Below are 12,554 nucleotides of genomic sequence, written 5' to 3'. Positions count from 1 at the left end.
ATCCAACCTAGCATTTCTAGATCCTGTTGCAGTAGCATATTGTCTTTACTATCATTAACATCCCTGCCAACCTTTGTATCATCTGCAGACTTGGACATTAAGCCTGATATATCTTCAATGATATCATTAATAAATACACAAAACAACAATGGGCCCAGCACCAAACCCTGGGGGACTCCACTAATAACATTAGTCCACATAGAGCAGTGTCCATTGCTAACCACTCTCTGCCATCTCCCGCTCAACCATCCCATTATCCATTGAAGCAACTTACCTTAATGCCATACCACTGGGGCCCCTCCGTAGCCAGGTGGGCAGGAGCAGCAGTGCGTAGCACACGCTTCTTGATTAGACCGGGATTCGAGCCCATGACCACCGGATGCGGAAAGGTCAGGGAATGACCACCGCATATCCCGGAGCAATATGGCCTTAGTGGCTAATGCTCCTAAAAACCAAAACAAACACAAACACAAAAAAAGCCATACCACTCCAATTTGTACAGCAATCTTCCATGTGCAACAGTATCAAAGCCTTTCTATGATCCAAATATATTCCCCTTCTCACTGACAATATACAGGCAGTTCCTGCTTTAAGAGTTTTCGCTTTACGAGTTCCCGGGTTTACGAGTTTTTTTTTTTTTTTTTTTCAAGTATCAAGTATCAACAAAATCGAAAATATGAACATTAATTGCAAAAAATGGATACAGTGTACCCCCGCTTTATGATATTAATCCATTCCATAGACACCATCATAATGTGAACCCAATAACACATTGTTTTTTGGTAATTCTATTCACAATGTTGGAAATTGAAATTTTCGCTATATAACTCTCTAAAAAGTCGTTTTTATAGTGTAAATTGTATTAATTACCAATTCAAATCATTAAAATTCACTACGCTTTCATCATTTATCATATGTTCTGTTATAAGAACCAATTTTGACACCTTTGTGATATTTTTCTAAAGCACATTTCTGGAGGTCACAATCATAAAACAATAAAAACAAGTTGCACTTTCCAGTTTATTGATCTTTTTTGTTAGTGCAAGCAATTATAAATGGGAAGTAAACTGGATCTTATTGCATTTACAATAATACCGATAGCTGGAATTGTGTGGTTTTTTACGTTACGGTGAAATGAGTTCCCCTTCACCGAAATCTTCAATCATAAAAAAAAAAACATAAATAAATTTTCAGAATCTTCTCTTCATTCATTTTTTTTAAGCTGCATAAACTTTTTGCTCCATGCAAATCATGCTAGTTGCATGTGCATTTCGTTAAAAAATGCTTATGCATGCTACTGAAATTTATAAAGAAAAGAGAAGATTATCTTGGAAACAAACGCCTCTTGAAGCAGTTCTGAAGACAACTTGTGCAATAAACAGAGTGCCGAGCCAATAATGAGTGATCAATGAGTGTGCATTTAGTCAATGATAATGATGATGAATAAACATTCTTTAACATTTGTAAGTCATAAATAATTTCTTTATTATTATAATTTGCTTGATTTTACAGGCTACGTTTTCTTTTCTTTGGGTAAATTAATCATTGTTTAAACAAACTAATTAGCTAACTAATTTCATTTGAGAACGTAACTCCTATTTTTAACATTATGTATATGGGAAATAAATTCCTGCTTTACAAGCGCACACTAGGATCGAATTAACTCGTAAATTCTGGAACTACCTGTAGTCACCAACAATAACTAGTTCCTCTGGGACCACCACATTCTACCTTGGAGATTGCCGGTGTGTTGCCTGATGCACAGGAGTGAGTTCTGGCATTGAGTTAGGCAGCTGAGAGCTTGATGGGCCCCTCTTGTTAATTTCCTCGAGGGCATCTACCCTACACCTCAAACTCTCATAGACACCCATCAGAACACTGAGTCAGTGCGTAATTTCCTCACAGTCTCTGCACCTAGCACGCACAAAGACAACCTCCTTGGCTAGATCATGTTCTGTTCTGGACAGGTCTGCAAACATTTCACATTTTGCGCATTTTTTTAGATTGTGGCATTGGAGAATCGCCCCATTCTGTTCTCCCCCAAGCTACAGCACTCTGGCTAATCTGTGGGTATTGCTTTGCTGCTCTAGTCTGGGTCATGATTCTGTTTAAGTACAGTTTAATTGACAATGAAATTTAATATGATTAATAAATTTTACTGATTAATCGATAATACTATACTATACTATACTAAGATAACAGATTTCTAATACAGTGCTACGTGTTTTGCTATCTAGTTTTACATTAAGCCTTACGCTATCTAGTTCGGGATATATGTTGTATCGTATAACAATGGCGGCAAGTTACAAATGGTAAATATATGGACACTAAGTATTAACTTTCAAAATCGCTATCTAAATTCAAAATAAACTAAGGAGCTTGACTAGGACTATAAGCTACTTATAGAAAATAATTTATTTGTAAAATAATAAGAGGAGTTTACCTCAATATAGTACGTAAAACACTTCTGTATGATACTCTCCAGAAATTAAAACGAAAAAATTGACAACTTACATTAGAGTAAAATATAAATAAAAACCAATTTAACACAATTCAAATCAATTTAAAACAATTAAAAAAATCAATTTAACGTGATCACAGGAATTTTCATTCCTGTGATCATAACATACGGTCGAAAAGCATTGTCAGCTTCAGGAAAGAAAATTGTTTTGAATATTTTCGTTAGATTCTTTTTAATTGCGTTAAATTGATTTTTAATTGTTTTAAATTGATTTGAATTATGTTAAATTGGTTTTTAATTATTTAATTATTTATATTTTACTCTAATGTAAGTTGTTGATTTTTTCGTTTAATTTCTGGAGAGTATCATACGGAAGTGTTCTACGTACTATATTGAGGTAAATTCCTCTTATTATTTTACAAATATTATATCAACATAGAACATATTGAGTATTACAGCTCTGATTCATACTATAGAAAATAATTTAATATAACAATTAAGTCAATAAAATGGCTAAATATAATTAAAAACTTAGCATTTGCCAGACCTACAAAATCTAGTTACCATATGAGTGGTTCACTGCAGTGGAGAGTAGATGGCAGATTGAAAGTAGGCCAATCACAGATATAGGTACCAAGGGTCCTCATTATCCAAATGTAATACAGCCAGGCCTCGCATAACGCGAGTTCGATTAACACGTTTTTCAGTTACCGCTATTTGAAAAAAATTATACCACTTTCACTTTACACGATGCAAATTTCCAGTTAACACGATTTTTTTTTTTTTATGCGATAGTTGAAAAAGATTTGAATCACGCGTTAAGCTTACCGCGCATAGGACAGGTAATAAACAAATGTTTGCCTGATGCCCGCCTCAGTGTGTTCCATCAACCATCGGAAGAAGACGTTACTTGTTTGTCTCCCACTAATAAAGTGAATGCAAGTCTTCATTCACTTTTCATCTGGTAACATTTTCATCTGGCTTATTTAAAAATTCAAATTTTTAAATAAGCCAGATGAAAATGTTACCACAAAGGAGATAACAGTAAAAGAACTAGATGAAATCTTTTGTATGGCAGAGAACCTCAAACAAAAGGTTTGAGGTTCTCTGCGATATTTATTTCACCAGGGCCCAGAGAAGATTGTTGTCGGCTATCAGAAATTGATTGATGAAAAGAAAAAGTCAACACTGTTCGAATATTTCTGCAACAGTCATTTCTTGTTGTTAGTTTGTTGTTGTTATTTAGTTTTTAGGAGCATTAGCAACTAAGGCCATATTGCTCCAGGATATGCGTTGGTCATTCCCTGACCTTTCCGCATCCTCCATATTTGGTGGTGACGGGCTCGAACCCCGGTCTAATCAAGAAGTATGTGCTACGCACTGCTGGTCCTTCCCACCTGGCTACAGAGGCACCAGTCATTTCTTCATTGTGTATTTTATGTCAGAAGTTCCCAAACTTTCTCGGTTCATAGCACCCTTAGTGTCTCAGTAATTTTTTCATGGTGCACCTAACAGTTCCGTTTATTAAGTAGTTAGGTCCAAACAACTTAATAAGAAATGTTGAAGCTGTGAACTACCTAGAGCTAATAGTTCGTGTCCGACAGATGTTGAGTATTGCTGTGTTTTCCTCGAAAATTAAAAATATTCCGCAGTGCACAGTTTGGGAACCGCATTTTATGCAATAAACATTTAATTCCATAATTATTTTTGTTATCTTTTACATTGTATACAGTTAAAAAGTTATTTAAAAGGTATTTTTAAAATTCTTTATGGACATTCCAGAAGGTCAAAGACCAATTATAATTTTTCGTATTGATTATTATATTTGATTAGCGTGTTTCCATTTTGTGCTATGCGCTTGCGGGATAAAATTTCATGTTAATCGAGGCCAGCCTGTATTTTAAGCATGGAGACAGTTCCAGGAAACAGAAGTATCACAAAGATCAATAAAAGGTCAACAAGGGTTTCAATTACTGGCAGATGACAGCTACATGAGCCAGACTCCAGGTGACATAAGGAGATGGGCAGCACAGCAACTGTTTTCCAAGTTTTCAGCTGCCTCAGGATAATATATTTCTCCTCAAACTGTATTCCATATGCAAAGTGGCCCATTATCTAAAAACCAGCTTAATGCAGAGAAGAGTCTGATGTTATGAACATATCAGCTTGGAGTCAATAGCCCATTGCAATGGGTCCACATCAGTTTGATGTAATACAATTTGTTATATGACAGTTGAATGCATAATAATTTGGTCAGTATGATGATCTGGTGAATTCTGTGCAAGAATTCACCAGAAATGCAAGCTTTTACATGCCATGCTATAAATACTTAATTTAATGATCACAGTATGGTATTTGATATCTCTGATAGATTGCACTATATCTGCATTTATTAATGTGCAATTCTACTTTTTTATAATGATATAAAAAATGTGCATTTCTACTTATCTTTATGATCAAATTAAAAATGCACCATAGAGAGGTTGAAGGTTGGAAAACAAAATGAAAATTACTCACACTTTACTTTCACTTCTACAGCATTTTGTAGGAAATAAATGTGGAGACGAGTTATTCCAGAGACCAAAAGTAGAGATCATTAAATTTTTGGTTCCACTTTTCCTTCCTGATATGTTGGTTATTAACTTTAGTTACAAAATATGCTAATTATGGTGACTATATGAATTCCATTCAAGTCTTCTATATAAATTTAGTGAGGAGAGGTGTCTTCAGAATTTATCGTGAGATTTGTGAGAAATCAGTCATGGTAGTGTTAAAAACTTAACTCTACACATTTGTTTGTTACTAGCTTGTATGGAAACTTTTGATAATTCATAACTTATAATTCTTGTATCCATATTGTTTCTTTAAATAAATTCTTTTTATTGATTTTTTTCATGTAGAAGATAAAAAGAGCCTTTCAACCAACTCCACAATGGGGTCCAGCTGATAAAGATCATCGCCGTGAATGGATACAATTAAAAATGAGTAATACAGAATCACCCCTTTTCTTAAGAAGTTTGAAGAAGAATAAATCTATAGAATTAAAATCAGTATCAAACTACATAAATGAAAACTTCACAAATGAAAGATACAAACAGGAAATGTAAGTTTTTCCTATTCAGTAGAAATGTAATTTTATTTATATATTTTTTTAATTTTCAACCACATTTTTAAATTTATTTAAAATTTCTTTTTCTGCAAAAATCACATTTTAAATTAAACTCAAATTGAACTAAATTCAAAATAAACATAAATTCCGACTTAAAATTTTTTTAGCATTAGCATTAGTAGAGGCATATGATGCAAGAAAGCAAGCTTATGCAGCATCAGCCAAAAAAAAAAAAAAAAAAAAACCACTCACATTTCACCTCTCCGTTCATTCGAAATACCTGTCCAGCTTAAATTAAATTACTGAAATTTATAAATTTATTTAGGCTATCAACTTCCACAACAACGGATGGAAGTCTGTTCCACCAATCAACTACCCACTGGCTAAAGGCAAATTTTCATATATCTATCCCAATCTGTCTTTCCTCAATTTGAATTTATGCCCTCTCAGGTGATTATTCTGAGCAAGAGGAAGAATCTCATCGGCATCGAGCATACTCAAACCATTCAAGGTTTTATACACCTCTATCAGAACAACTCGCCAGTGCCTAGTCTCCAGACACTGTAATTTGCAAAACTTACGCCTTTCTTCGTAAGAGCAACTCTTTGTTCCATTCACTAATCTTGTTAAATAAAATTTTTAAGTTTTTTGTATAACCCCCTTCTCTGTACTCGTTCCAGCAGCTCAAAATCCTTCTTGAAATGAGTGAAATGAGGCCTCCAGACCTGTATACAGTACTCAAAGTGTGGCCTGACCATTGCCTTATACAATGGAATAATCACCTCCTTATCCCTGTTAGAAAAATTCCTGTATATCATTGACAAGACACCATGAGCTACTCTTGCAGCCCGTCTGCACTGTCAGAAACTTCATATCTGCCTGCACAATTACCCCCAGGTCCTTTTCATTCTCTACCACTGTCAGTGTAGTACCACAGAGTTGATACATTGCTCTGGGGTTACTGTTTCCCATATGTAGCATTTTACATTTATCAATGTTAAACTTCATTTGCCACCTCTCAGCCCATCCTCTCAACCTTTCCAGATCCTGTTGCAGCAGCATAGCATCAGTAGTGTTCTTAACAACCCTGCCAACTTTTGTATCGTCTGCAAACTTGGACATTAAGCTTGATATAGCATTATCAATACCACTTATAAATAAAGAAAACAACAATGTAGTAGTAGTAGTAGTAGTAGTAGTAGTAGTAGTAGTGGCATGTGATGCAAGAAAGCAAATGTATGAGCTTATGCAGCATCAGCAAAAAAAAAAAAATCACACCGTTCCCTCCAAATGCCTGTCCAGTTCCTCCTTAAATTTATTCAATCTATCAACTTCCACAATGACAGATGGAAGTTTGTTCCAGCAATTAACCACCCGCTGGCTAAAGGCAAATTTCCACACATCTATTCTACCTCTGTCCTTTATTAATTTGAATTTATGCCCCCTTAGGTTCGTAATCTGAACAAGTGGAAGGATCCCATCAGAATTCAGCGTGCAGAACCCATTCAAGGCCTTATACACCTCAATCAGATCACCGCGCAGGTGCCTAGTCTCCAGCCACTGCAATTTGCAGAACTTAAGCCTCTCTTGATAAGAGGATCCCTTCATTTCCCTCACCAATCTTGTTGCTCTTCTCTGTACACGCTCAAGTAAATCTACATCCTTCCTAAAATGAGGCCTCCAGACCTGTACGCAGTACTCAAGGCATGGCCTGACCATTGCCTTATACAGAGGGATAATCACCTCCTTTCTCCCTGCTAGCAAAATTCCTATATATCATTGACAAAACCCCATGACCTGCCCTGGCAGCCTGTCTGCATTGCTCACAAAACTTCATATCTGACTGCACAATTACTCCCAGGTCTTTTTCATTTTCTACCACCTTAAGTGTAGTACCACACAGTTGGTACGTTTCTCTGGGGTTACTTCTACCCATATGCAGTACTTTGCATTTGTCAAGGTTAAACTTCAGTTGCCACTTCTTAGCCCATCTGCCCAAATTATCTAGATCCTGTTGCAGTAGCACACTGCCATTACTGTCATTAACAACCCTGCCAACTTTTGTATCATCTGCAAACTTCGACACTAAGCCTGATATACCTTCATCAATATCATTGATAAATATACAAAACAACAGTGGACCCAACACCGAACCCTGTGAGACTCCACTAATAACATTAGTCCAAGAAGAGCAGCACCCATTGATTACCACCCTCTGTCTTCTCGCACTTAACCATCCTTTTATCCATTGTAGCAACTTACCCTTAATACCATTCTGCTCCAATTTGTACAATAGTCTTCCATGCGCAACAGTGTCAAAAGCTTTCCTGAAATCCAAATATATGATATCAAAATTATTTTTTGCATCCAGTTCCTTTGTAACCACATCATAATATCCTATGAAATTTGTGAGACAAGATTTTCCCTTAACAAACCCATGCTGTGTCTGAATTATTGCTGCAGTCTTGTCTAGATGATCCTGTAGTGCATCTTTAACCAGCGACTCCATTATTTTACCCAGAACAGAAGTTAAACTAACTGGTCTGTAATTACTTGTGTCACCCTTCGATCCCCCTTTGTGAATTGGGGATACATTTGCACATCTCCAGTCCGTGGGAACCTCCCCTGAGTCCAAGGATGCTCTCATAATTATGGCTAAGGGTTTGCTTAATTGCTTTGCCGCCTCCTTTAATATAACTGGATAGATCCCATCCACCCCAGGTGCTTTTCTTACGTTTAACTGTTGAATGTACCCAACACTGAACCCTGAGGGACTCCACTAATAACATTAGTTCGCGATGAGCAGTGTCCATTGATTACCACTCTCTGTGTTCTCCCCCTCAACCATCCCTTTATCCATAGCAGCAATTTGCCTCCAATGCCACACTGCTCGAATTTGTGCAGCAGTCTTCCATGTGCAACACTATCAAAAGCCTTTCTAAGATCCAAATATATAATATCAAAGTTATTCCCTGCTACAGTTCTTTTGTGACTGCATCTTTTTTTTTTTTTTTTTATGTAAACCCTAAACACGAGAGGTATTAGAACCTATAGTACTTAGTACCGTGCTTGGGTTGGAGGTAGACAAGACGAAAGAAGATATTTGTTGACATTGGACTTGAACTTCTCTAGACTGTAATTTTCAGGAAATACATATGAAGGAAGGTTGTTCCAGAAAATGGAAGTTGAATGAATAAACAAAGAAGATGAAAAGTTGGTTCTGTGAGTTTGAAGTTGGACAGCAAGTGGATGTTGGCTGGTGGCGGCACGTGTTTGGACTGTTTTGAAAGAGAGAGAGCGGGAATTATAGAAGCCAATTCAGAAGAACAGTGCCCATGGAAGTATCTGTAGAAGAGGCATGCAGCAGAAACAGTACTTCTATGAGACAGCGAGTGGAGAGACTCTGTTAGAGATGAATCATTAATTAACCTAACTGCCCTCTTCTGAATGGAATCAAGAAGCCTGAGACAGGTTTTGGGAGCACTGCCCCAGATGTGGGAAAAATGTTCCATGGCAGGGCAGTTTTACGATTTATACAGAGTGAGCAGCTGTTGGGAAGAAAAGTAACGCCGAGAGTGAAAGAGAAAACCAAGTTTTTTAGATGCAGAGGGAGCAATATTTGTAATGTGCTTGTGCCAAGAGAGAGATTAGAAGTCAGGGTAATCCCCAAAAGAGATATATCATTTTGTCTACAAATCGGAGTGCCACTAAAGATAAGCATAGGAGCAGAAGAATCCTTTTTGCGAGATATAAGACAAGACTGAGTTTTAGAAGGATTGAAATCAACTAGGTTGTCTTTGCCCCACTGGAGAATTACCTGAAGATCGGCATTTAAGGAATTGGTAGCAAATTTTCGAGAAGTTGAAGCTGATCCAGCAGAGCAAGGTTTCTCAAATTGGAAAGTGGAATGCAATGTGCTATTATCGGCAAAACTATGGATGGGATTTCCAGTCAATGGAGGAAGGTCATTAATATACAGGAAGAAAAGAGTGGGGGAAAGAACTGAACCTTGGGGGACACCGGCATTGGTGGAGAAGTTAGAAGACAGAGAGCCATCTACCATCACCCTCAGTGAGCGATCAGAGAGAAAACTGGATAACCAATTACTAAAAACAGTTGGCAAACCATAAGATGGAAGCTTGTTTAGAAGACCTTTATGCCAAACAGGATTGAAAGCCTTTGAGATGCTGGAACGAGTACAGAGAAGGGCAACAAGATTAGTGAATGGAACAAAGGGGTGCTCTTACGAAGAAAGGCTTAAGTTTTGCAAATTACAGTGTCTGGAGACTAGACACCAGCGAGGTGATCTGATAGAGGTGTATAAAGCCTTGAATGGTTTAAGCATGCTCAATGCTGATGGGATTCTTCCTCTAGCTCAGAAAAATCACCTGAGAGGGCATAAATTCAAATTGAGGAAAGACAGATGTAGGATAGACGTGCGGAAATTTGCACCAACGTCGACCATGATGATAAAGAATTTGAAGAAATGTACACCGAAATTGAGAGGCTTCTAGATGAGCAGAAAACCCACTATGCTATCATTATGGGGGACTTCAATTCTAAGAAAAAGAGACAAAAATGTCAAGAGCAACTACTTGTGTATCACCGGACCTTTCCATTGAATTAGTCCATAAATGGGTAACATAAGCCAGAATATCACCAGTGGATCGACACTGATGGAATCCATACTGGCAATCGTTGATCAGATGGAAGGTTTCTAGGTAGTTTCAGAATTGGCAGTTAATTGATTTCTCCCTTACTTTAGAAAGAGTAGAAGTAATTGCAATGGGACAATAATTGGATGGGAGGAATTTGTCACCCTTTTTAGGAACTGGCTGGATATGAGCAAATTTCCAAGCAGAAGGAAAAACACCTTTGGAATAAGAAAATTAAAAAAGGGGGCAAAGAACAGGAGTAAGCTCAGGAGCACAGGTTTTGAGAACAAGTGAAAAAATACCATCAGGACCTGGAGCGTTCTTAGCATCAAGATTCGTCAAAAACCTTCTGACATCCTTTTGATGGAAGACCACAGTAGGTATTGAATGGAGCTTGTTGGGAATGGTGCGAGGTGTTTTACCAAGATCATTAATGCATGAGCTGGAAGAAAAATGTGATGCTAGGAGGTCAGCTTTATCCTTGGCTGAAGTGACAACAGAACCATCTGGTTTGGACAGAGGTGGGAGCAGAGATGGGCAAAGGTTGTGGCCAATAGCTTTGATAAGAGACCAGAATGCTTGGCTACCATTAGGGCAAGAAGCAAGTTTTCTATTCTTATCCTGTTCAAACTCTAGTTTGGACTGATTACTAACTGCTTTACAATTGTTTCGAGCTTTGCTGTAGGCAGAAGATGAAACTGAAGAATTAGAAACAAGCCAATTACAATATGCAACATTCTTCTTTTGAACAGCCTTAACACATTTATTGGAAAACCAAGGTTTAGATAAAGGGCGAGATTTTAAAGTGGAGTGTGGGATAAAGGATTCCATTCCTGCAAGAATAATTTCACTGACACGATCTGAGCAAACGTTGACATCAGAAGTTTTGAAACAGTAATCTGAGCAAAGAAATAAAGAAAATAAATCTTGCAGGTCATCCCATTTTGCATTCTTGTAATGCCAAACAACATGAGGTTGGGAGTAGCCATGAGATAGAGGCTCCATTGGAGAAGAGACAATCACCAAGTTGTGATCGGAAGTGCCTAAAGGACTTCTCACTTCAACCGTGTACTTAGAAGGGTTGTTTGTGAGAAAAAGATCAAGCGTGTTGGCTGTATGATTAGGATTGTCCAGTATTCTTGTAGTTAAATGAACAATCTGTGCAAGGTCATTAGTAATTGTAAAAGCCTCAGCATCTCAACCAGCTGGGTCGGTGTGACTAGAAAACAGAAGCCAGCTGGAGTTGTGAACGTTAAAATCACCTAGAAAAATTACCTCACTGTGAAGAAAGTTGGACTGGAGAAAGTCAAGTTGCAAAGAGAGAAAGTCAAAGAGTTCCAAGTGATTAGTGGAGTTGGGAGAATGGTAGAGACAACAGATGAATTTGACACAATGAGGTAGAGAGATTTTAAGCCAGAGAAGATCAAAGAGGGGAGATTCCAAATTGCCAAGTCTCTGACAGGGAATATCAGAACGGACATATTCACAAGTACCACCTTTGAGGCGAAAGGAATCATACAGCGAATAATTTGGGCATCTGAGATGAGCAGTAGTTGAATCAACCGATAACTGAGATTCTGTCAGAAAAAGTACATGGGGTTTGGCAGACTGCAAGTGGAAATGGACATTGTTGAGATTAGAATTGAGACCACGTATATTTATGAAATGAATTAGGAAGAGCGTGGGAGGTTTAGATGTTTTCTCAGATAAATTTGCTCTATTAGTTGACAATTCATGGTGTATTCACTAGTAATAAAAAGTGGGTGGGACATGCTGTATGAAGTAATGAAATTTTTAGATATAGCGTACACATGGTAAGAATATGCCCAGATCCTTGACATAACGTGGCCTCGACAATGCTCCCCGCATACACACTACTCGGACTCCCTCCAGTCACTATTTGGCAGAGTAGAGGTAGCAAGATTATACACTAGCTGATCCAGAAGCCTCCTAGAGAGTTACCAATAGGTTCGGTCCAGTGTACTAACTAGCAGCCGGCCTGTGAACACTGTTTTAGAGCTGTACCCTCGAAATGTAAGGAATATTGGATCTCGCCATGATGTTCATCATAACCTCAAAAGTCATCAATCGTACTGCATGATGGAAGAGATAGGGAAGGGTTGATCGGAACTTAGCTCTAGACACTAAACATAGATTCCACCACTTCAAGCCTCCAATAAGCAAAGTGGTGGTATTGCGCCGGTTGATGAGAGTCATCTACCACCTAGTACTGCCTGGTAACATAGAGGGGTGGCATTCCTCCATGTGGTGTGGGCACCACATGGAGGTATGGTGCCCACACCTCCATGTGGTGCTAACTAGCTTACGT

The 12,554-nt window shown here is 37.8% G+C and overlaps 1 protein-coding gene across 1 annotated transcript in view; it reads left to right on the top strand.

The window, feature by feature from the left end:
* Positions 1-12,554, top strand: part of LOC150087520 (uncharacterized) — a 217,197-nt gene that overhangs the window by 196,965 nt on the left and 7,678 nt on the right. Inside the window, exon 32 of the mRNA XM_090372513.1 lies at positions 5,362-5,564. Coding sequence (XP_090228639.1) covers positions 5,362-5,564 — 203 coding nt within the window. The remainder of the gene's footprint in view (positions 1-5,361; positions 5,565-12,554) is intronic.

The sequence above is a fragment of the Mastigoproctus giganteus genome, chromosome 4 (assembly GCF_048544385.1).
Source record: "Mastigoproctus giganteus isolate SK-2022 chromosome 4, ASM4854438v1, whole genome shotgun sequence".
In the NCBI taxonomy this organism is placed as follows: Eukaryota; Metazoa; Arthropoda; class Arachnida; order Uropygi; family Thelyphonidae; genus Mastigoproctus; species Mastigoproctus giganteus.
Note: the sequence above shows the minus strand (reverse complement) of the source record. Positions and strands in the feature narration are given on the sequence as shown.